The 24,420-nt window shown below is 45.8% G+C and overlaps 1 protein-coding gene across 3 annotated transcripts; it reads left to right on the forward strand.

The window, feature by feature from the left end:
* The first annotated feature begins 270 nt into the window (after nucleotides 1–270).
* On the forward strand, nucleotides 271–24,078 carry TSC1 (TSC complex subunit 1). 3 transcript variants are annotated; one of them, XM_072125524.1, is made up of 23 exons: nucleotides 271–402; nucleotides 6,584–6,772; nucleotides 6,936–7,039; nucleotides 8,461–8,613; nucleotides 9,823–9,967; nucleotides 11,272–11,426; nucleotides 11,600–11,673; nucleotides 12,073–12,239; nucleotides 12,400–12,506; nucleotides 14,314–14,437; nucleotides 14,550–14,662; nucleotides 14,739–14,799; nucleotides 14,925–15,008; nucleotides 15,552–15,566; nucleotides 16,292–16,847; nucleotides 17,423–17,466; nucleotides 17,553–17,719; nucleotides 18,495–18,677; nucleotides 18,792–18,902; nucleotides 19,127–19,249; nucleotides 19,322–19,509; nucleotides 20,121–20,282; nucleotides 20,812–24,078. In XM_072125524.1, exons 2-23 carry the CDS (start codon nucleotides 6,667–6,669, stop codon nucleotides 21,254–21,256), a joined length of 3,387 nt encoding a protein of 1,128 aa, XP_071981625.1. In that variant the 5' UTR covers nucleotides 271–402; nucleotides 6,584–6,666; the 3' UTR covers nucleotides 21,257–24,078. The 3 variants fall into 3 exon arrangements, with proteins under 3 accessions (XP_071981625.1, XP_071981624.1, XP_071981626.1); XM_072125523.1 differs by having other exon boundaries at nucleotides 283–465; XM_072125525.1 differs by lacking the exon at nucleotides 15,552–15,566 and having other exon boundaries at nucleotides 285–465.
* Nucleotides 24,079–24,420: the final 342 nt, after the last annotated feature.

Here is a 24,420-nt window from a genome sequence, read left to right on the forward strand (position 1 = left end):
CCTGGACACTTGACAGCTGCTCATCTCCTTTGACGCTACACGTGTCACGTGCTCGAGTGCCGCCACGCCCCCCTCGGCAGGCTTTTATAGCTTTCCGATGACGTCACCGCAGCGATGTAGTCCCGGCGCTGTAAATCACGAGTTATACACTGACCTTAGCCGTATCCTTCCGCGACTCTGATCCCGAGAATTCTTAATCCTGAGGTTGCTTAGAAGCCAGAGAAAGACACAGAAGGATGTGAATAGAGCTGTGAGGGCCACAGGGAGGATTTGTGTCCATGCGGGGCCCCTGGGCAATAGCGGGAATAGGGACGGGACTATTTTGTTTGCAGTGCGGATGGAGATTGACGGAAGGGGGGAGGTACTGCGACGCAAGATGGCGGCGCCCTGAGGAGCTGTGAGGTAAACAGGCTGTCTGTGTGGGGAGGACGGCTGCGGAGGTGTCTGTGCGGCCGGAGCTCTGCGGTGAGGAGCGGGGCAGGAGGCCGGGGCCTGGTTGGCCATGACCTGGGGCTGTGGAGCCTCCTTGTCCGGTGCTGGGGGGAGGGAGTATATATATATATATATATATTGTGTGTGTCACAGTGCTATTATCCCCTGCAGGTGTGCACCAGCCCTGCTTGTTGTCATTGGATGGAAGCCCTCTGCAAAGACCAAATCTTCTTCTAGTCCTAAACTGATCACTGCTGAGGTTTTGTTACAGTTGCATCCAGTCTAGACAGTCCTGTGATTCCTAGACTGATGGGTTACATGCACTGATACATTGCAACAAACTATCAGTGGGAGCAGTGAAGTGCAGCTCTGAGAGGTCCTTTCATTGACAGCAAGCAGAGGTGTGTACAACCCGGGTTCCTATCTGTGGGGCCCTGACATTGCACACGGCGGGCTTGGATACGCCGGCTATCGGCGGGATAGCACACAGAAGAATTAGATACGTCTAGGGGGACAGAATGGAAACGTAAGGCTTGGATACACAATATACTAGGCCGCATAGCCTATGGTGGGTTTAGATACACCCTTAGTAGGTCTCATAGCTTATGTACATTGCTTCATCTGCACCTTGGCACACAATAGGCTTGGATACAGTCTAGTCAGCTGCTTTGCACACAGTTGGCTTAGATACAGCTTTTTATCATTGCACACAATAGGCTTAGACTGTATCTCTCAAACCAACGGGATTAGATACAGTTTAGTCGACGGCATCATATGTTGTAGATACAGAATCGTCGTCCGGTGGTCACTCGACACATGACAAATGTTTAAAATGCAGTTTTGGGGGATTCATTTTAAGTTTTGCTGTATGTAATGAGGTTTAGTACTTGTAACAATGTGTCAGCGAGGAGACGCAGGAATCCCGGTCTGTGCAGCGCGTTGTCGCTTCGGCTGAGGTGGGTTTAGACCAGGCGATTGTCTGGCCCTGACTTGTATGGACTGGGTTCAGTTGTAACAAACACTCAGCTGTTGTTGGATTCGTGGGTCAATGTCTTCATGCACTGTCAGCAAGCAGTCATCGGTGAGCCATTGTAGGATTCTATGATGCTTGGGGAGGGGGTCCTGTGGCCATTGGTTGTAATGGACTGAAGATCCTTGATGTGAGTCCTTCTGCCCTAATCCTGAGACCTCCCTTAGGGCCTGTAGAGGAAATGAAGCTTTGTGTTGGTGGATCTATTTAACCCCTTCTGTCGCACTGTGAAGCATCTTGTCTCTCACTGCCTGAATCCTAGAAAGCGATTGATTGCAATAGCAGCGAGCCCGTCTCATCACTGGCCATGCACTTCTGGGTTATTATACACTAGTATACAAAGGCTTCCATCTAACATGATGGGATATTGTAGGTTATCTCTAAGTTATTGCTAGCGGAGGGGTTCTTGTTGATGTGTTCCCATCTTCGTTTTCCCTTCAGAGCAGCGCTCGTGGCCCCCAGTATATGCAGAGATCTGTACCCAGGCCAGATAAATTGTATGGAGCGTCACTAGCTGGATTGTAGTAGATCCCCTTATCTTTACAGTTCTAGGGGTGACTGTGTAGCCATGCCGGGACATAAGGATAATAATTCCTTTATTCATAAAGCGCTCACAGATTACGCAGCGCTGCAGAGAGCTGCCAGATCAGTCCCTGTCCCCATGGGGTTTACAATCTAATCAACCTACCAGAATGTTTTGGAGTGTGGGAGGAAACCGGAGGAAACCCAGACAAACACGGAGAGAACATACAAACTCTTTGCAGATGTTGACCTGGATGCGACTTGAACCCAGGACCCCAGCGCTGCGAGGCTGCAGTGCTAAGCACTGAGCTACCGTGCTGCGCCAAGGTTGCATCTTTTTTCTTTAGGAAGATGGGCAGAACTCTGCTGTGCAAAGGGACATCACCCCCTCTATTCCCTGCACCTGTGGGGGTTCAGGAGGTTTAAACCCCCCTCCCTCGCCATCTCCCATTGACGATTAAATCATTTAAAATCCTGGCATTGTGCCCACCATGCCTTTTATTTGTTGTGAGTAGATATCGGGAGCCTCTTCCAAATTGTACTTGGTACTTTATGCACATAAGCACCTTCATGCAATATTGCTTCAAACTCATACAAAAATCTACAAGATAAACCCCCCCCCCCCCCCACCACCTAAATCCAGGCAATAGGTGCGCCATTAAGCCCGGAGTCTCCCTCTACCGCTTGTCTTGATGGGGCTGTAGTCGGCCATGTCCACCTTCATGTTATTTTGACAAACACTTTGTGCCCACGTTTTGCACCCCTGCAGTGGTGTAATGATAAATAACACAGTAGGAGAGGTTGATGGAGAGGCAGAAAGTTTGTAAAGGCCACAATCCTCTGCATCAACAGGAGCTGTGCTGACAAACACTGGAACGGGAGCCGTGTAATATTTGGCCGCCGTCCACAAATGTGCTAAACAATGTTATGCAAACCACAAACGGCCAGAAGGTGCGCGCCATGCAGTGTATAAGGAGACCAATACACCTTCATGTCACGTTACTTGCATTATTTACCAATATTTACTGTATTTATTATATGCACAAAATGTAGTTTCCAGTTACGAGACCTGAGATTGTGCAGGGCTCTCCTGGACGTGTGGCTGTCTGGAATAGCCGAGCACCTTGCTCCAGGACTCATTGAATGCTCTGCTTTACCTGCCAGTCTTCTCAATTAGTGCGTTATGGACCCTCATTCTCCCAATTGTTGGGAATGTTATCCCATATCCTGGCAATAGGGAATTTTTTACCAGGTGGTAATCCCTTTGAGGATTGCTGCTATGTAGACTGATGTTCTGGTATAACCATACAGGCAGCAGCCAGTGTTGTGTATTCATACCTCACACTGCTGTGCTCTCTGCAGCCAGTGTTCGGTATTGATTGCACATCTCTCCAGGGACGATACATAACACTCAGTCAGAGAGCACAGAGCACAGCAGTGTGAGGTCTGATTACACATCTCTCCAGGGCCAATACATAACACTGGCTGCACAGAGCACAGCAGTGTGAGGTCTGATTACACATCTCTCCAGGGACAATACATAACACTGGCTGCACAGAGCACAGCAGTGTGAGGTCTGATTACACATCTCTCCAGGGCCAATACATAACACTGGCTGCAGGGAGCACAGAGCACAGCAGTGTGAGGTCTGATTACACATCTCTCCAGGGCCAATACATAACACTGGCTGCAGGGAGCACAGAGCACAGCAGTGTGAGGTCTGATTACACATCTCTCCAGGGCCAATACATAACACTGGCTGCAGGGAGCACAGAGCACAGCAGTGTGAGGTCTGATTACACATCTCTCCAGGGGCAGTACATAACACTGGCCGCAGAGAGCACAGAGCACAGCAGTGCGAGGTCTGATTACACATCTCTCCAGGGACAATACATAACACTGGCTGCAGAGAGCACAGAGCACAGCAGTGTGAGGTCTGATTACACATCTCTGCAGGGACAATACATAACACTGGCTGCAGAGAGCACAGAGCACAGCAGTGTGAGATATGATTATACATCTCTGCAGGGACAATACATAACACTGGCTGCAGAGAGCACAGAGCACAGCAGTGTGAGGTCTGATTACACATCTCTCCAGGGACAATACATAACACTGGCTGCAGAGAGCACAGAGCACAGCAGTGTGAGGTCTGATTACACATCTCTGCAGGGACAATACATAACACTGGCTGCAGAGAGCACAGAGCACAGCAGTGTGAGGTCTGATTACACATCTCTCCAGGGACAATACATAACACTGGCTGCAGAGAGCACAGAGCACAGCAGTGTGAGGTCTGATTACACATCTCTCCAGGGACAATACATAACACTGGCTGCAGAGATCACAGCAGTGTAAGATATGTCCCTAGAGAGATGTGTAGGACGATGCATAACACTGGGTCAGAGAGCACAGCAGTGTGAGGTCTGATTACACATCACACCAGCGACATAGCACTGCTGTGCTCTTTGCAGGTGGTGTTCGGTATTGATTACACATCTCTCCAGGGAATAATACATAAGAGAGCATCGCAGAGTAATGTATTTCGCTGCTGAGATGTGTAATCAGACCTCACACTGCTGTGCTCTGTACTATGTGCAGCCAGTGTTATGTATTGTCCCTGGAGATATGTGTAATCAGACCTCACACTGCTGTGCTCTGTGCAGCTAGTGTTCTGTATTGTCCCTGGAGATATGTGTAATCAGACCTCACACTGCTGTGCTCTGTGCAGCTAGTGTTATGTATTGTCCCTGGAGAGATGTGTAATCAGACCTCACACTGCTGAGCTCTGTGCTCTCTGCAGCCAGTGTTATGTACTGTCCCTGGAGAGATGTGTAATCATACCTCACACTGCTGTGCTCTGTGCCAGTGTTATGTACTGTCCCTGGAGAGATGTGTAATCATACATCACACTGCTGTGCTCTGTGCTCTCTGCAGCCAGTGTTATGTATTGTCCCTGGAGAGATGTGTAATCAGACCTCACACTGCTGTGCTCTGTGCAGCCAGTGTTATGTATTGTCCCTGGAGAGATGTGTAATCAGACCTCACACTGCTGTGCTCTCTGCAGCCAGTGTTATGTATTGTCCCTGGAGAGATGTGTAATCAGACCTCACACTGCTGTGCTCTGTGCTCTCTGCAGCAAGTGTTATGTATTGTCCCTGGAGAGATGTGTAATCAGACCTCACACTGCTGTGCTCTGTGCTCTCTGCAGCCAGTGTTATGTATTGTCCCTGGAGAGATTTGTAATCAGACCTCACACTGCTGTGCTCTGTGCTCTCTGCAGCCAGTGTTATGTATTGTCCCTGGAGAGATGTATAATCAGACCTCACACTGCTGTGCTCTGTGCTCTCTGCAGCCAGTGTTATGTAGTGTCCCTGGTGAGATGTGTAAACAGACCTCACACTGCTGTGCTCTGTGCTCTCTGCAGCCAGTGTTATGTATTGTCCCTGGAGAGATGTATAATCATACCTCACACTGCTGTGCTCTGTGCTCTCTGTATCCAGTGTTATGTATTATCCCTGGAGAGATGTGTAATCAGACCTCACACTGCTGTGCTCTGTGCTCTCTGCAGCCAGTGTTATGTATTGTCCCTGGAGAGATGTGTAATCAAACCTCACACTGCTGTGCTCTGTGCTCTCTGCAGCCAGTGTTATGTATTGTCCCTGGAGAGATGTGTAGTCAGACCTCACACTGCTGTGCTCTCTGCTCTCTGCAGCCAGTGTTATGTATTGTCCCTGGAGAGATGTGTAATCATACCTCACACTGCTGTGCTCTGTGCTCTCTGCAGCCAGTGTTATGTATTATCCCTGGAGAGATGTGTAATCAGACCTCACACTGCTGTGCTCTGTGCTCTCTGCGGCCAGTGTTATGTACTGTCCCTGGAGAGATGTGTAATCAGACCTCACACTGCTGTGCTCTGTGCTCTCTGCAGCCAGTGTTATGTATTATCCCTGGAGAGATGTGTAATCAGACCTCACACTGCTGTGCTCTGTGCTCTCTGCAGCCAGTGTTATGTATTGTCCCTGGAGAGATGTATAATCCTACTTGCCAGGAGAGAGGTGTAGTCACACCTTGTGTGTACGGTATGTTGTTGGTAGCAACAGGACAGTGAGGATTAATATTCCAGAATTATAGATTCTTCAAGTGCACTGGGCCTGTCTCCTCACACTGCTGTGCTCTGTGCTTTCTGCACTGATGTGCTCCACAGCCTCTCCTTCCTATGCTCTGAGTAACTGTTTTATCCAACAAGAAGCCTGCTGCATCTTTTACTCAGAGCACTGGTGAGCTGTGGAGAAGCACAATGCTCAGAGCTCAGCAGTGTTGGGTTAAGTTACAGCCTGGGATCTATAAACATATGATTACACATTTCTCTAATCCTGTGCAGTCTGTATGATCACTTATATTGTGCCATGGTAGTGGTCACCCAGCTTTCCTAGAGGCAGATCACTCCATCACCAGCATTTGTGAGGTCTGGTCTATTTCTGGCAGCTTCTGTGTTACTCGTTACCTGTGATTATTACACATTATTACTGGCCTTATCTGCTGGACTATGTCATCTGTGTGTTACCAGTTATATAACAGGCGGTTGTCTCTCTGCAGTTTGGAGGAGGCACAGATGAGGACCCTGCTGTGACCTTCAGCCTCCTGTGTCCCGTCACCAGCACCCTCACCCAGACCGCAGCATGGCCCATCAAACCAACGTGTTGGAGCAGCTCTACCTGCTGGAGTCCACCGACCTGCAACAACTGGATGAAATTCACAAGCTGATACGGGAGCATCTCAGTGCAGGTACCTGTGGGGGGCTGTGTACATCCCACTAGGGGGCACTGTGCTTACTAACAGATGGGTTTAGCACTGTGTAACCTATGCTGGGCCATGCATAGAACCAGAATATATATTTATATTTATTTTGCTAATGCTCGACAATTCTTGTGTTTTTTTCTTTCCGTAGATCGCTCTCCAGTCCTTGTGAATAACCTGGTGGACTATTACCTGGAAAGTAACTCTGAGCAAGCAATGTTAATCCTCTCTATGGTACAGGAGCCCCATGACAAGGTGAGCGCTGCCAGGTAGAATAGGGGGGGGGGTCTCTCAATTCATTTCTCATGTCGCTCTTTCCAGTCACTTCTATGGGAGCATCAATCTTGAGAATAGTTGAGCAGGGAGGCATGTCTATTCCGAAATGGCCCGCGTATGTGTAAGGAGACTCCTATTCTTGTGATAATTTCTTAAAGGGGTATTCCTATCCGAAGGTTCATGCTCCTCTATTACAAATCATTATGGTTTACACTGGAAAGCTAAGCTTAGCTGACTGGTATCTCTCTATTCAGGACTCCTGCTGAGCCAGTGGTAGTCACCTAGAAGATATTTTTTCCCATGAAGGGACTGCAATCTTCCAGGACGAGCTGACCCTAGAGGAAGTCCTATACAAATCAGTTCATCTTGTTCTCTACAGCAGTGTTCCCCAACCACCGGTCCGCGACTCCAAGACCCGGCCATGGAACACCTGGTTCCGGGCCGAGGCCGATCTCTGTAAATACTCACCTTCCCCTGCAGCAGTCTTCTCTTCCTTTACTTGAACGTTGATGCGCTTCTCTATTGCTGACGCACGTGATGATATCATCACATTGTGTCTCATGACAACAGAGCCATGCTCTAATGCGAAAGAAAAGTGAAGAGGAGACGAGACGAGGAATGTGAGCGTTGGATTTTTTTTTTCTTAACAGAGTTCAGCTGGTAAAGGGGACATTGGAAGGAGAGGGTGGGGGGTATCTAAAGGAAAGGGGACAATATAAATAGGGGGGACGCAGTTCTTCAGGAAATGGGACAATATAAGCTAGGCACACAGGGAGTTATGGTGGGGCATGCTAATATTTTTGGCTATGAAACAGACACTGGGCTGCATCCCTCCCCACCCACTCCCTGGAGAAAATTTATGTTTACAGCTGTTCCCTGGGCAAAAAAGGTTGGGGACCACTGGTATACAGGAAAATAAAATGACTTTGACAGGATGAGCTTGTTATAGGTACCCAGGGATTCTTTAAGTCACCGCACTCCTTGATCAGTCATTTACCATATTCCCTATCCTGGTGATTCATTCAACATGGTTTCCACGGGTTTTAAAAGGCAGCTTTATTCCACAAGCCATGCCACACAAGTTACTGCACTTTAACGGTGCTCAGCTTCAATGGTTGATGCTGTAGAGATGACATGACTTGACCACTACATGATATTGCTGTCCTTATGTGGCTTGTAATTGGCATCAATGGTCATCTTGAATCATATACATGTTGTTAATGTGTTAGAACCACCAGAGCAGGGTCACAATTTCAGCAGGGGGTGAATATTGGTTATCTTATTTCTTTACATTGCATACTCCTGGACAACTCTCTAAACTTGTCCATCTATGCAGAGAATGCTTTGTGTAATAAGACTTACTTGCTGATACTGATGTGTCTCCTCCTTTCTTTTTGCAGCACTTATTGGATAAAATAAATGAATATTTAGGTAAAGCAGCCACCCGTTTACCCACCCTGACACTGCTGGGCCATGTGATCCGCCGCCAGCCATCTTGGAAGCACAAGTTATCGCAAGCACCTGTCCTGCAGTCTTTATTAAAATGTCTGAAGGTATGATAATAGTTAATGCCTTTTAGTGATATTTGATTTATAAAGGCTGGCTGACCACTAGAGTGTTGCTGAACTTTGTCTTGCCCCTTAAAGGAGTTTTAACATAAGTCATCTCCTATCTACAGAATCTGGATAATTTGGCACTATCATTCCCATGAAGTATATAATATACATATGAAATACATAATATTCTAAAACATGAACTGCCGGTAGCAGGTGACTAATAAATGTAAAAAGCCTTATGCCGGGAAAGTAATATCAAAGTGCAACAACACTTTGAGAAAAGGAGACTACACCATGATACAAATAAAACATTTAAAAACACACTACATTGTGTGTAAAGATCCCAAATTAGTCATAATAAGCATCAGTTTGTACTGCCCCCATAGACCCAAGTATAGGTCCCACAGGTATGAACAGGGTGCAATGACACCTATAACTGAAAATAACCGTCATGTCAGAATAAATAGCGGTAAATATCACCAGACTCCTGGCTTAGAAGGGGCTGCTCCCCCACATGAATCCACCATGTGGATGTGGCTTCCTCAGGGGACCCCCATACATAATGACCTGGACCTGTGCCCAATTTACCTCTATGGGACTCTTATGGAACAGCTATGTTCTGTAGCCGCTTAGTTGAATGTAGTACAGGTCAAACCCCAAGCGATCAATACTTGGCCTTATGGTCTATCCAAAGCATAAAGTGGCAGCCTTTAGATATAATGGATTGATCCTTATTATAGATCCATAAAGGGCTTTCTGCTGTGGATAACTTGCTTAAACTATGGTGGTCCCAGAAGTGGTATTCCCACCTAACAGAATAGCAGTCCCTTTAAAAGAACAGAGCATGTGTGGCTGTGACACTGGTGGAGATAGCGGGGTGCAGTTTTTGGTATCTGGAGTACCCCTTTAATATGCGACGGGCAGGGCCCTAGCTATCCTGGCTTATAGCAGCGGAGCCTGCAATGAGCTGGGAGCTTTCTGCTCAGTCCGTAGTGTTTAACCCCCACTGATCAGCTGTTAATACCTTACCCTTCTCCTTCCATGACCTGTGTGCATAGCATAGCCTCGCATGCCTTAAGCACAACCCCTTATTTCTGATATACTTGTGTCCTAACACTCTATGGACGGAGGTGAGTATTATAGTCAGGAGTGATGACGCATATTTATCTGTAGTTTGTTATAACCGCTTGTTGCTGTGTGTTACAGACGGACACAGACATTGTCATTCTCACCACCGCAGTCCTAGTGCTGATCACTGTGCTGCCAATGATCCCGCAGTCCGGGAAACAGTATCTGCACGAGTTCTTTGACATTTTTGGCCGCCTGTCAGCCTGGTGCTTGAAGAACCCAGGTGAGTAGTTTAAAGACTTTTTTTTTTTTCCTCCTCTGTCCGTTTCCTGATCTGTAAGTGTTGGAGCTTTGATTCTCATGCCAGGAACTGAAGTTTATTAACTTGGCACATCCAGGGCATCAATCATCTGAAAATACATTCGCTGTCACATGCAGCACAATGCGTCTTTGTTTCCGTGGTTTTCTACAGTATAGTGTTAATGTCGCATGCCCTGGCACTGGACAGACATACTTGGTCTTTGCTGCTAAGTTTACACTTGGCTGTCAGTGCTACTAATCTTTTGCCAAAGGCATCTTTGGCTCTTTTAGGATTGATGGCTGCAGCCTTTAAGGGGTATTCCCTTCCATGGGACATGCTCGGATTGCAGGTCCCTGATTCATTGTGGATATTGGTTAAGGGGTTTTGCCATGTGCATGATATTTCCCTTTTTCCGCTTTGATAATGCCTGTACATGATATTGCATTGCAAAGGTGAAGAGTTACCTGACCTGTAACAAGCCACAGGTCATCCGTTTCTAGAATTCCTCAAATTCAATAAAGCAGATTTGTGACTAATAATCATTATATATCCTTTCCATGTTAGTCTACAGTTCCTGTGCACTGAATCTCCAGACTACAATCATAGTGCCTGCAAAGGCAGGCACTATCTTCCATCCATTTCCCACTTCATACTAAGTGAAAGTGACTGCGGGGTCACACTTTGCAGGATAGATCTCTAGAGAGCGAGTCTATCAGTTTGGGAGGCAGATTTGGTCCTATAACAGTTCAGAGACATTTAATCCAAATTGTTGTAGTGCGGGTGATGGATAAGGAGAAGCCGATAAAGTTTATAATGACTAAACTCCTTACAGTCAGTCACTGGATATATATATATTTTTTTATAAACTTTTTAAATCTGAGACTAAAGGTTTAAAAAAAAAAATTGCCCATAAATACAGGAACTTTTATTAGGTAGGTGATGGTAGGTTTCCTTCTAAGATTAAAAAGATTCAAAAGAAGAGAAGCAAACCTCTGTGGCCTCAAGTCAGTGAAACACCAATGATAATCTTTTCTATACAAATCCTCCAGCACGTGCTCCATATTGGGCCTTATATACAGTTTATATAGTAATTGCAGACAGGTTTCTGGCCTCTACAGAGGATGCCTGTGAGGCTGCTCATGCTATTTATATGTGGCGGCGATCTATACTGTACACAGTGTTCTGTTTATTAACGTGTTCCCTCTATCGCTGAGCCTCCAGCTTGGATTTCCAGGGATATGCATGTAGATGAATCTCACATCTGCTGTTTTCTGCTCCCCCTCCAGGTCATGCAGCAGGGACTTGCCTCGTCCATCTCCATGCCAGCGTCTATGCCCTCTTCCACCGCCTCTATGGGATGTATCCGTGTAACTTTGTGTCCTTCCTCCGTTCCCATTACAGTATGAAGGAAAACCTGGAGACGTTTGAAGAGATAGTGAAGGTAAAGAGCAGGTTGTAAGTTCGGTTGGGAATATACTCCTTAAATCACTGCATTACTGGTGGCTTAATGCAGAACTCCAAGTAACATCTGCAAAGAAACTCCCCTCTGTTTATACATCTAAAATCATGTGTTTATGATATATTCATTGGGATTGTTTCTCTTCTGTCTCCTAGCCCATGATGGAACATGTCAGAATTCATCCAGAGCTAGTCACTGGTTCCAAAGATCATGAATTGGACCCAAGCAGGTACGCAGGATTTTATTTTTTTTTTAAAGGGAACCTGTCACCAGTAAAGCCAGCAGCATGTGGTGAGGCCCTGAGGAGGGGAGTAAGTTCTCCTTATGGAGAGTTTGCATAACTATAACAGTTGATTTTAGAAGGAGAACATGGATAACGAATATTAGATCACCACGATGCTTGGATCTCTTAGTCCGTGTCCCTGGTATGTTATGACACCTCACAAAACACCTCCAGTTGTAACTCTTTGAAGTAGTTGCTGCTTTATTGAAGCCATGGGTCACATTATCTTGCAGTGGTCACATTAGGGTCACCGGGTTCCAATGCTCCATGATTTTGCAGTACATTGCTATGTCACACTAGTCAGATGCATCCAGCAGCCTTTCCACTTCATCTACTGTTTTGCAGGTGGAAAAGGTTGGAAACTCATGACATTGTTGTTGAATGTGCCAAAATTTCTCTGGACCCCAATGAAGCTTCATATGAAGAAGGATATTCGCCCCTTTCCTCCCGGCTTAGACAGAGGCAACTTGACTCATCCTGCAGCCCCTTTCCTGATACCTGCAGCAGCCATGGTGTGTACCTGGCCATTGCCAAACAATTGAGCTGTAACCTGTGTTGTATGTGAAGTTATGATTATCACTGTTAGATTTATCATGTGAATCAATTCAGACTTGATTGTTAAAGTTATTGGCTCAGTGTTAAAACCTACATGTTTTTACTTTCCATTATTAGGAAGCAGCTCCTCCACACCCTTTTCTACTCCTCGGCTGTGCACACAGGAGCCCTTACTGCACCATATTGGAAGCCAAGCTTTCCGCATGCAAGCAGATGTGACTCAGGTAGGTCATATTTGACAAGTGGTGATCATTTTCAGATTGAAATACTGTTCCCTAAAAACTATTGATCAGTGCACGTAAATAAGACTTCAGGATCAGTTATCTTTCACATTTTATGCATAAAGGGAACCTGCCACCACATTTTGCTCAAACACAACTAGTGGCTGGTTCCTATAGAGCCCTAGTAATCTGACACACTTTTCTTGAGCTAAAAATTGTTTCACGAAGGTATACAAAAATGAGTGTTATAACTTGCCTGGTATCTATAGAGCGAGTGGGGGCATGACCTAAAGTAATGTGACTTTATCACAGGTCCTTTAGCTTCTTAACATTAGCAAACTGTTCCCCCATGCACATATCTGACCACATAAAAAAATCACAGCATGCCTGCATGGACTTCTACTGCTCTCCATTCTGGCTGCTGTGATTTTATGTTCATGTGTTTATGTGATTTATATATATTTGCGGTGACTTCATGAGATATATGCTGGGTGTACAGTTTGCTAATGTTAGAAGGCTAAAGGACCTGCGATGATGTCACCCTGGTCACATGTTACTGCTGCATGCCCACCTGGACCCGCTATGGACATCCGTGGATACCAGGTAAAAATATAAATTTGTATATATGGAAATCTGATAATTACAATTATCGGCTAATAGAAGGTTGCCATTTAGTTACTAGGGCTGAATGGGACCCTGTCACTAGATGTATTTGTGAAACATGTGGTTTAATGAGAACCTGTGTCCAAGATTGGAGCTTTTGAACAAACCTAGTGTTCCTGATTTTTACATTTAGAGGGATGTGTCATAGGGTGTGACAGTGCAGACTGCAGGCAGCGCTAGTTATTATACTCACACTGCTGTGCAGCCAGAGTCCTGTATTGTCCATGTCTTTGTGTACACTTGAAGCAGGACTATTTTCCAGGACTGCAGTTTATCTAAGTATACTGGGAGATGTCCTCACACTGCTGTGCTCTCTGCAGCCACTGTTATTGTTCATGGAGACATGTTTAATTACCGTTTTGTGCATCTTGACAGTAGCAGCAGGACTGTGATAAATGGAATTATATTCCATGACTATATCTTCAAGTGCACGTTGGACGTGTCCTCACACTGTTGTGCTTTATTATTCCAGATTGAGCTTCTCCACAGCTCTTCCCCAAGCAGAGGGAAGGGGCTGTAGAGACGCTCAATGTAGTGAGCTAGGAGCACAGCAGTGTGAGGATATTTCATGCACTCCCTCCTCACTGGTGCACCTGTGTTTTGGTATAGAGGATCATCTACCCCATGTAATATGCAGACACACCGCTCCATCAGCTTCAGTTCCTTAAAGGAAACCTACCACTTGTAGTGGCAGGTTTCCGATGGAAATACCGGGCACCAGCTCAGGGTGAGCTCAGGGTGAGCTGGTGCCAGAGCTTATTTTAGTTAGTGTTTTAAACCGCGGTATCGCGGTTTAAAACACTTTTTAAACTTTATAGCCGGCGCAGGCAGGTACGCACTCGGCGCTTACCATGCGCGCGGCTCTCATTCACTTCCTATGTAGCCGCGCGCACGGTAAGCACCGAGCGCGTACCTGCCTGCGCCGGCTATAGCGTTTAAAAAGTGTTTTAAACCGCGATACCGCGGTTTAAAACACTAACTAAAATAAGCTCCGGCACCAGCTCACCCTGAGCTGGTGCCCGGTATTGCCATCGGAAACCTGCCACTACAAGTGGTAGGTTTCCTTTAACCACTAAGAATTTTTTTAGTTGTGTTAAGAACTTTGATTCTATAATTGCATTGTACTAGATCCATTTCTGTCTACTAGGACTCTTTGTGGAGCCCTTCTACCTTTTGCGGAATGTCCACACCCCCCAGCTCTCCTGTTGGTGCACAGCCAGACGCCCCCCTGTTTGCTTCCCGTCCACCTGGCAAAGTTCTTAGCACACCTGGTAGGTAAAGCGCCCCCTTCCTCCCAAAGTGTGGAGGGCTTGGGGCATCTTTCCATAGGGAACTTCTAGAACCATAAATGATGCACTTACTTATTTTGGTTATTTTTTTCAGGTGGTAAAATAACCCCCATGGGAACACCAGCAATATCCCCTCCTCCCATTCTCAGCTCTGATGACTCTACCAACAGCGCAAATGTCTCCTCCATCCTGACTCCCCCCAGAAAGGTAAGTTTTATATAACTGAGACATTGCAGATCAATCCTCATCCCGCACACTCCTAACAATCCTTTTCTCGTAACAGAATGAAGTCCCTAATCAGGAAAAGCTCAAGTTACAGCTCAATAAGGGAGAGAAGGGCTCTGGTAAGGTGGGGTGTAACTGCAGGTTTGGCCACATGGGGGAGCTCTTGTATTACTGAATATTATGGTTGTACACATTGTCCTGGAAGGCGCTAACGTTCTGTGTATTGATTTCTTATTTTTTGCAGACAAAACTCCCCAAGTTGTGAAAATGAGTGACCTTCCTGAGGTGATAGAGGAGTTATCTGCAAATCACAGCATCACAGAGGATGGTATGTGGGAACTAAGCTTTAAAGGACATCAGCCACCAGGGTGAAGGACTGTAAGACAAGATCACATACATACTGGTGTGTGCTGCCTCTGGCATGAACTGCTCTGCTTTAAGCTTCCTATGTTATCCTTTGTTAAGCCTTCGTTTTTAGGAAAAAATAAAAATTATGCAAATGAGCAATGGCATAAGACGCTAAAAAGAGGACCAGCTCCTGCCAGTGGGGGGACACACCATTATGTCGGTGTGCTTGGCTTACAATCCTTGATCCTGGTGGAACATATCCTTTAGATTTTTATAGATCCAAAAGCTGTTGGTGTCTTTCGCATTTCCCAGCCCAATGATGTTGCATCCATTCATTCATTTAGACTATCCTTTTTAAGTATCACCACTGTGTGGCCATGCAGACTCCTACTGATGTAATCGCAAGCTATTCAAGTTACAAACATCTCTGCTTTGTGTTTGAATATACAAAGTGGATTTATAGACTATTAATACAGTCACAGACTCATCCCATATCCCTTGTTAATGTTGTTTCCTCTTGTAGGAGCAAAGCCTAAAGGTAAGTTGTGTGTTTGAACATGTAACCTTACAAAGCTGTCACACAGAGTCCGGGTGATTATGGTGGAGGCTTTTTGGTCACAGGAACATTCTTAGTGGGGTGTTCTGGTTTTAATGTACACTTGGTTTTTGAAGAGATCAGTTTACCTGGAGCATGCTAGTAAGGACACCATGGGGAAGTGTGCACACAACTATGCTGCAGTAATGGGTGAGTCTAGGTTTCCATTTGGTGGATATGCCAGAATATCCGTAATGTTGGTCCCCCACCCCTTATGCTATCTAATTTTTGTGGTGGGCCAATGCAGCCAGGCATTAATGGAAAGGCGGCTGCAGTGACTCTCATACAAGTGAATAGAGAACAGCATAAAACCACATGACTTCCTCTTCATTCAGATCCCGTGGCCATAATATGCCTTCCAAGGAACCTATTATACATTTGCGGCATAGCCTTTTGGGTTCCCCATGGATGTTTGAAGGGAACCCGTGTGTATATGCTGTGTATGAAGCAGTACTAGGACTACTGCTGCCTTTCCCTCCTGGGAACATAACAAGCAGTAGCTGTAAGGTTGGGAGCCTGTTTGCAGTTTAGGACTCCAAACCTACTGACAGATTCCCTTTGATGGGAATGCTACTTTAAGTGATACAATTTTGGAGGAACTGCCTTTTGGCTTTTATTTTAATAAAGAAGCTACTAACTCATCCTGTTTTTGATTGTTTGTGCACCAGCTGCTATATCCCAGGAGCTGTCTCAGATCACCAAATCCGACCATGAGCCTGCTGTACGCCGCGGGGGCTTTGATTCGCCATTTTGTCTTCAATCTGACACTCAGCCCAACGCTCAAAGAAAGAGCAACTCTTCTAATGTGTCCCGGACCCCTGATAACCCAGCAACTCACAAGCAGCGCTGCAATGGCTCCCAGGACTCTTCAAAACAAGCATTCACTCCCATTGAGCCCCCCAGTGGAGAGGAGAATGGCGACTCAGGGAAGACACAGACTACTAACTCTATGTCCAACTCCAGGAACATCCTTACCCCTAGCCCTTGTAAAACTCAGGCACATTGCAGATCCTGTTTCAATCCTGTCCCTTACGAGCACCTCTTTGAGCTGGCGCTCCCTAAAACGGCCAGCTATTTCATCTCCAAAAAGACGGAGGAGCTGTACAAGAAACTGAAAGGGAGCAGCGAAGAAGCCGAGGAAGGCGGCACCTCAGTGTCTCCTGCGGAGGTGCTAGACCGCCTCATACATCTAGGAGCTGATGCACACACCAAAGAGCTGATCAAGTGAGTACTGAAGCTTTATATTTGTAGTAGTGGGATACCCTAGTGATATCCAATAACATTCTGGAATGGAAATGCCTCGTTTAGGGGGTTTCTGGAGAAATCCTGAGAGGCAGCATGTACAGAGCATTAGAAGAACTGTAAGTGCCTTCCTCAGTTCTGTTGGTGGCTATTCCTTGCTTCTCAAACTTTAGCCATAACCAGACACTATGATCATGATGGCTAAGCCATTGTCTAGCCTCAGTAGTCACATGCTTTTTGCACAGACTTGACTGCTAAGGCCAGTGAGAAGTTCAGCCATCACATGCACAATGTTTTTGCATCGCATCTGGAGGCCCAAAGTGATTGAAATCAGAAGGCCTCTGATTCAAGTCGAGGTCCCTTCTTGAGAGATGAGGATCAGCTTTTACTTTTTAAATGCAAAAGAAGCCCTTCTGGATTTCTGATTTTGAGAAATGCCTGGATACAGTCCTCATTGGCACCTGAGATGCTGTTACTCAGCTGAACTCCACCATGTCTCTTCCAGTGCTCTCACAAAATATAAGCTTCTTCTCAATATGCTTTGCTTTTTCCTGCAGATTGCCTTTACCCAGTAAATCCGCTGACTGGACGCACTTTGGAGGTAAGTCTTTAGTCTCTTTCTTTAAGGGTTGGTGGCCACAGGATTGTTAAGGGTCTTGCCGGATAAACTGCATTCTTCTTTCTCAGGTTCCCCCCCAACTGATGAGGCTCTCACGTTGAGGAATCAGTTGGTGCTTCTCCATAACCAGCTTTTATATGAGCGATTTAAAAGGCAGCAACATGCCCTGCGCAACAGACGGCTCCTGCCCAAGGTGATAAAGGTGACCGCCCTCGAGGAACAGAATGCTGCTATGGTAAGTTGTCCTTATAGCTTTCCTGCCTGGTTTTCATTGATTTTGAGGTGTGGGGTCCAGACCCCTCTTTGCTCCCCGAGCAGCTGGTCGCACATGTCCGGCTACCCATTAATCTTTATGGAGCTGACGCAACTCTGGAGAGCCCATAGGGGCCCCACAGAGGGTCAACATCTGCAAAGAGTTTTTCCTCCCACACTCCAAAAAATACTGGTAGGTGATTAGATTGTGAGCCCCTTTGGGGACAGGGACCGATCTGGCAGTTCTGTGCAGTGCTGCGTAATCTGTGCGCTATATAAATAAATAATTATTATTACTTCGGTCCACATTGCACATCTTCAAAACCCATTTAACGAAACTATATAAGACTGCGATCATACTGATCCAAAGAAAGCCGGAGAGGTATCACCTCCACCGCACATTGGAAGCCGTACAAATAAATCGGTATATGGTGCAACTGTGGTTTCTTTTTTGCCAATTCCACTACCTTTCCAGCTTCCCAGTACATGGCACAGAATATTAAATGGTGCCAATAGAAAATCAAATTTGTCTCGCGTGAAAAGCCAACATATGGCTTTCTGGTTTTTGGAAGGAGAGTTAAAAACTGAAATGCTAATAAACATGGTCTTAGTTAACCGGACCACAAAATGTGGCACTATGTAGGAAACTCCTCTTCCGATAATGAAGACAAGACTTGTGATTCCCTCCTCTTTTGTGCAGAGCAATTGTGCATTACTATTACACTTCTTATTATTTTTAATTTTATTATTTTTTTTAGAAAAAGCTGTTAAAGTTGCAGGATGTGGACTTGCATGCGGCAAAGGAAAGTCTTCAACAGGAACATACGCGATACAAGAAGCTGCTTGAAGAGAAGGACACTGTGGTTACTCAGCTCCATAGCCAGATCCGACAACTCCAACATGACAGGGAGGAGTTCTACAATCAGAGCCAGGAGCTTCAGGTCTCAACACAAAGCTAATGGCTTTTATATAAAATTGCATGCATTCGTTTAAGGGGTTTGCACTAGGTCAGACATCGTCCTCTCTAATGGCATTTTTTGTTTACTCTGTTTTAGACTAAGCTGGAGGATAGTCGCAATACCATAGCTGACCTGCGGTCTGAACTGAAGTTGTCCAACAACAAGGTGTGCCACTTAGAGCTGAGACTCAGCCAGGTTTCTCAGAAGGTAAGGATCATTCAGTTAGAAGTTCTGCAGCCCTCTGACGTGCAAAGATCTGCAACACTTGGCAAATTGGAGTGACCACTGGTGACCATGCCAAAGTCCTGCCTTTGGTTCAGTAGTTTATCGGGAGTTGTGCAATCGTTACACTTTTACAACTGAATAACTTGCACCGTGTGTGTGTGTGTTGCGTATTGCTTAGCTAAATTTCCTCTCTATTGTATCTGCAGCTTTCAAACAGCGAGTCTGTGCAACATCAGATGGAGTTCCTAAACCGTCAGCTTTTGATTCTCGGAGAGGTGAATGAGCTTTATGTGGAGCAACTGCAGCACAAAAACACCAATGCTGATAAGGTATGACTGATGCAATGTGCTGCAGCAAATATTCATACCTATAGAAAGTGTACTAGTATGTTATTTCTGTAGGAAGTGGAGATGCTGCATGTGTCCTTCAAGAAGGAGCTGGAAAAAGCCCGGTGCTTGGTCGTGCAACAAAATCAACGGCTTGAGAGCGCCCAGAAGAAAATAGTGGAACTAGAGGCGCAGCTGGCCAAAAAGGAGCTGCTGTCACAGGAGCAAAAGAAATTCTTAGAAGATGTAAAATTGAAGCACAGGTATTTTCTTAAGTATAAAGTTCTCCTCTCTTAAAGGGAACCTGTCAACAGATTTTTACCCTATTAAACTACATCCTTTTGGGTAGGGGTTGAAAAGTTCTTTCTGGAGGATATAAAGATATCCTCCAAAAGTCATGTGACAATGCGCATAGAAGACTCATGTTTACCAAATACAATATAGAGGCTGCGTGGAATGTGTCACTTCAGTTGCCACTATCTTCTGTGATATAGCACCTAGAAAGGGATACCAGATACAGGCAGCTAGACATAGTTGGAAATTTTAGGCTACAGTTAAATATCCAGTTTCTCCCTATTTCTTTAAATGAACGTATTTCCTGTTCTGTAGCTCTCAGAATCTGAAAAATCCTGTTCTTAGGGATTTTAGAACAGAAGATAAGGGCTTATGAAGTGACCCTCCTACTGCAGCCTCCAAACATGACTCATGCCAGGCAAATCTGACACTCATTGTCACATGACTTTGGAGGAGATGGAAAACTCTAGAAAAGACATTTCATCCCAGACCGCAGGGGGAGTATAGTGTTAATGGAATACAATCTGGAGTCTTCTCAGTGTCCCCAAAGGAAGTTCTCATTGTCTTATTTTGTCTTAAGAGGTCAACTCCAAGCAGCAGAGAGCAAGTATAATGCCCAAAAAAGGATAAGTCAGGTCTTTGAAGTGGAGATCCTCGGTCTTTATTGCCAGCTTGAGAGAGAGGGTTTGCTGAAGAAGCGAGCGGAGGAAAAAGCTGAAACGGCAGAGGTTGCAGAGGAAAGGTGAGATGCATAGAATATCTTGGGCTTGTTACTCATGATTGTGAGCTCTTGGACGTTGCCTTAGGGCTTCTATTAAATTACTCTTCAATGAGTATATGCAATAATGGACTTCTAGGCCGAAATATAAATCGGCTTATGCAGAGAATGCAACAGGAAACTGATTGCTCTGTTCGGCCACTACATACGGAACAGAGTTTGAAGAAACATGTCTGCTTTTCTCGCAGGACATACTCAATTCTTGCCCACAGGTCAACTCGTGGGCAAGCATGGAGCTGTCTTGTACTAATCAGGTAAATGGATGGTAAAATTGCAGAATAAAACTTCCTTAGCCTGAACTTGGAGGGTGAATGGGTCTTGGGGAGAATAAATCATTGTATTAGCATCTGAAGGGGACACACTAGGACCCCCACCAATCATGAGTGGGGGGGCTCATGCCACAAGTAAGAGAGCATCAGTCGAGTATTTGCATTAATTCCTTTAGGGCTGTTTGGTACAACCCCTTTAACTTGTCTTTGTCATTTCTTTGAAGGTTTGACATTGAGAACGTAGTCGTTTCAAGTCCAGAAGAGTCCAACAAGGAAGAATTGAATGGCAGCAATGGCAACCAAGCCACGCACACAGGCAATGTCTCTAGTGGGGGAAGCAGCCGTAGCGGAAGCAGCAGCAGTAATGTATCTACCCCTGAGAAGGGCACTAACTTGCCTATTGGCTTGAGGGAAGCGCTGGAGTTGCCTCCTAGTGGCCATCTGACTACTGGCTCCTACCCAAATGCTAAAAGTTTCCTTAGTATCCGCGCCCGTGAGTTGTTCCGCAACAAGAGCGAGAGCCATTGCGATGAGGAGGGAATGAGTAGCCTTTCGGAAATCCTGACGACTGAGCTTTGCCAGAGGGCAGCATCCGAGGCCGGGGTCCCCTCATCGAGTAATACGGGAGGCCAGAGTGTACGGGATCTTCAAATCATGGACTATGACTGAGCAGACACATCATGACCACAGTTAGGAGGCGAGCAATCAGTGTTACCTTCCTTCTGGCGCCTGGCTTCACTCCTCAATGTCCGAACCTTCGATAAACGTCACGCTACTTCTGCAGTGCAACAGTAGCAGACCACTGGAACTGCAAAGGGATCAAGGAGTCTCTTTACATCGCCCCCTCCTGCTCTATATGCCCCTTCCCTTCATCTTTCAATGAACTTTTATTTCATTCCCCTTCTTGCAGTGAACAGATGGGACCTACAAGGAATAAGAAGATGCCACCTCCAGGGAGCAGAATGTTCTTCTAGATCCTCACTTCTCCCTTACCCATCACCATTGGGGTCTGTAACGATCATTGCTAATGAATTTTTGTCTGGTTCTGCCCCTCAGCGGTGCACCCTGAGTACTGGAAACAACAATTTTACTTCTATCTAGGTCCAACTTTCTTCCCTTTAAAGCCATCATGCAATTAATAACTTAGGACATATCGCCAGCGTCTTTACCCCCCAGACCCCTTTTAAGGCGCTGGAGCTCGGCAGCTCAGTCCAGCATATTGCTTTATAGAAGTGGCCTTAAATGTTAGATGGATGCCAAATGACGTGAGGGACCAACCGTTCCCCTGGGCTCATCCTCCCCTTCCTTCCTTATCCTTCATCATTTCAGTCGGCAGTATGGGAGGTCTGTGATGATTCGTCTGAAGGTGAAATTCTTAGTTCATAAAATTGCACTTTAATAATAAAAACCCTAAGGTAAAGAGAAACACTACACACACTTACACCCAAATCTCTGCGCTTTATGGTGAACCCCCGGGGGAGCACATTATGATTATTACTACACGACTTAAAACCCTTATAATTCTCTGTTCTCTGACCTGCGGTTCACTGGTTATTGCAAAACCACAACCACCAGCATCCGCAGCAGGCTAGGAGTTGTAGTTGGGCAATAGCTAATGTGTAGGCTTGGGGGGCGCCCCTTTCAGCATTAATTTTTTTTTTTTACCCCCTTTTGTAATAATGTCCGAGTTTACAACTTGATGAACCTATATCAAGTGGCTGGTTCTCAAGTTTCCAAATCTGTGTACAAGCGATGGTTGGGCTGCTGGAGGTTTGATAAGAGGAGCTTCCTTTCTCCTTCTTCAGCGCTGTGCCCTCTTTAATGGCAAGATTGTAAGGTTTACATGTAGGATAATTGCCGCATGCCATAAAGTGCAACCAGTTTACCTGATTTCTCCTAATATGAAATACGCTCCTTATATTAGATGGACAGAGATCATCTACCCATTGCTCCCCTACCCGCAGCCTTGTACACCTGCCCAGCATTCAGCAGGGTCGGTTCAAGGTTTAAAGGGCCTTTAAGAGATGTCACTATTTCCTAGTAAATTCATTGGCTGCAGCCTTCACGATACTGCTGCTGCTCCTCTTGTCATAGGCTGTATTCCAGTGGAGCCCAATTGAAGTAATGCAATAAACTGAGCCTATTAATTTAAAGTGGCTCTGAAATCGGAATAATGTAGTTGTTTTCTTCTAATAAAGAGATGTCAGCAAGTGTGACCATGCAGATGGTAGCCAGTGTTATGTACTGTCCCTGGAGAGATGTGTAATCAGACCTCACACTGCTGTGCTCTGTGCTCTCTGCAGCCAGTGTTATGTACTGGCCCTGGAGAGATGTGTAATCAGACCTCACACTGCTGTGCTCTGTGCTCTCTGCAGCCCGTGTTATGTATTGTCCCTGGAGAGATGTGTAATCAGACCTCACACTGTTGTGCTCTGTGCTCTCTGCAGTTAGTGCTATGTACTTTCCGTGGAGAGATGTGTGATCATTCCTCACACTGCTGTGCTCTGTGCAGCCAGTGTTATGTAGTGTCCCTGGAGAGATGTGTAATCAGACCTCACACTGCTGTGCTCTGTGCAGCCAGTGTTATGTACCATCCCTGGAGAGATGTGTAATCATACCTCACACTGCTGTGCTCTGTGCTCTCTGCAGCCCGTGTTATGTATTGTCCCTGGAGAGATGTGTAATCAGACCTCACACTGCTGTGCTCTGTGCTCTCTGCAGCCAGTGCTATGTACTTTCCGTGGAGAGATGTGTGATCATTCCTTACACTGCTGTGCCCTGTGCTCTCTGCAGCCAGTGCTATGTATTGTCCCTAGAGAGATGTGTAATTAGACCTATGTGCATGTTCGTAGCAACAGAACTGTAATGTATGAATCTATTTTCCCTGACTCTCTGGACACTACAAACACCGGCTGCAGAGAGCCCAGAGCACAGCAGTGTGAGGTCTGATTACACATCTCAACAGGGACAATACATAACACTGGCTGCACAGAGCACAGCAGTGTGAGGTCTGATTACACATCTCTCCAGGGACAATACATAACACTGGCTGCAGAGAGCACAGAGCACAGCAGTGTGAGGTCTGATTACACATCTCAACAGGGACAATACATAACACTGGCTGCACAGAGCACAGAGCACAGCAGTGTCAGGTCTGATTACACATCTCTCCAGCGACGATACAAAACATTGGCTTGAAGTCTGTATGGTCACACCTGCTGATGGTTTCCCTTTTAAGCCATAACGTCCTTTGTGGTCCTTGGCCGCAGCCCCCAGACGGTGATTATTTTCTGCTTGGTTTCCTCCCTGCTATGTCAGGTTCTTGCCATTCTCTGTGTTTCCCATTGACCAGCAGACTACGGTTCCCACCTTTCATCCTGCGAGCAGGTGGACGGGCGCAGAGTATTACACCCCAGGACGTCCAGAACTGTCTAAGACTATTTGCTTGTGTTTAACTGTGAACAAATAAAACAGAATATTGTTTTGCACTATTTTCTTGTGCTTTGATGATTTTTAATCCAGATTATTCTCTCTCTCGTGTAGTTCATCCAAGGACGAAGCTCACAAGTCGTCATTAGTTGTAGGAGTAGTAGATCCTCTAGTCGACAGGTAAATCTCTGTATTCATTAGTTTATATTAGAGTACAGCTCTCTGACCTGAACTACTACTCCCAGCAGGTCCTGACTGCACACGATGGTCATTCATCTAAACTTCATGCCGATGTAAGACATAGGAGAAGCTTTAAAGGGAACCTGCCACCAGAGACCTCGGTTTAACTAAAGACAGGTTACAGAAGCCCATTACACCTGCAGTGCACATCGGCCTTTCTGCCT

Source organism: Engystomops pustulosus, chromosome 9 (assembly GCF_040894005.1).
Source record: "Engystomops pustulosus chromosome 9, aEngPut4.maternal, whole genome shotgun sequence".
In the NCBI taxonomy this organism is placed as follows: Eukaryota; Metazoa; Chordata; class Amphibia; order Anura; family Leptodactylidae; genus Engystomops; species Engystomops pustulosus.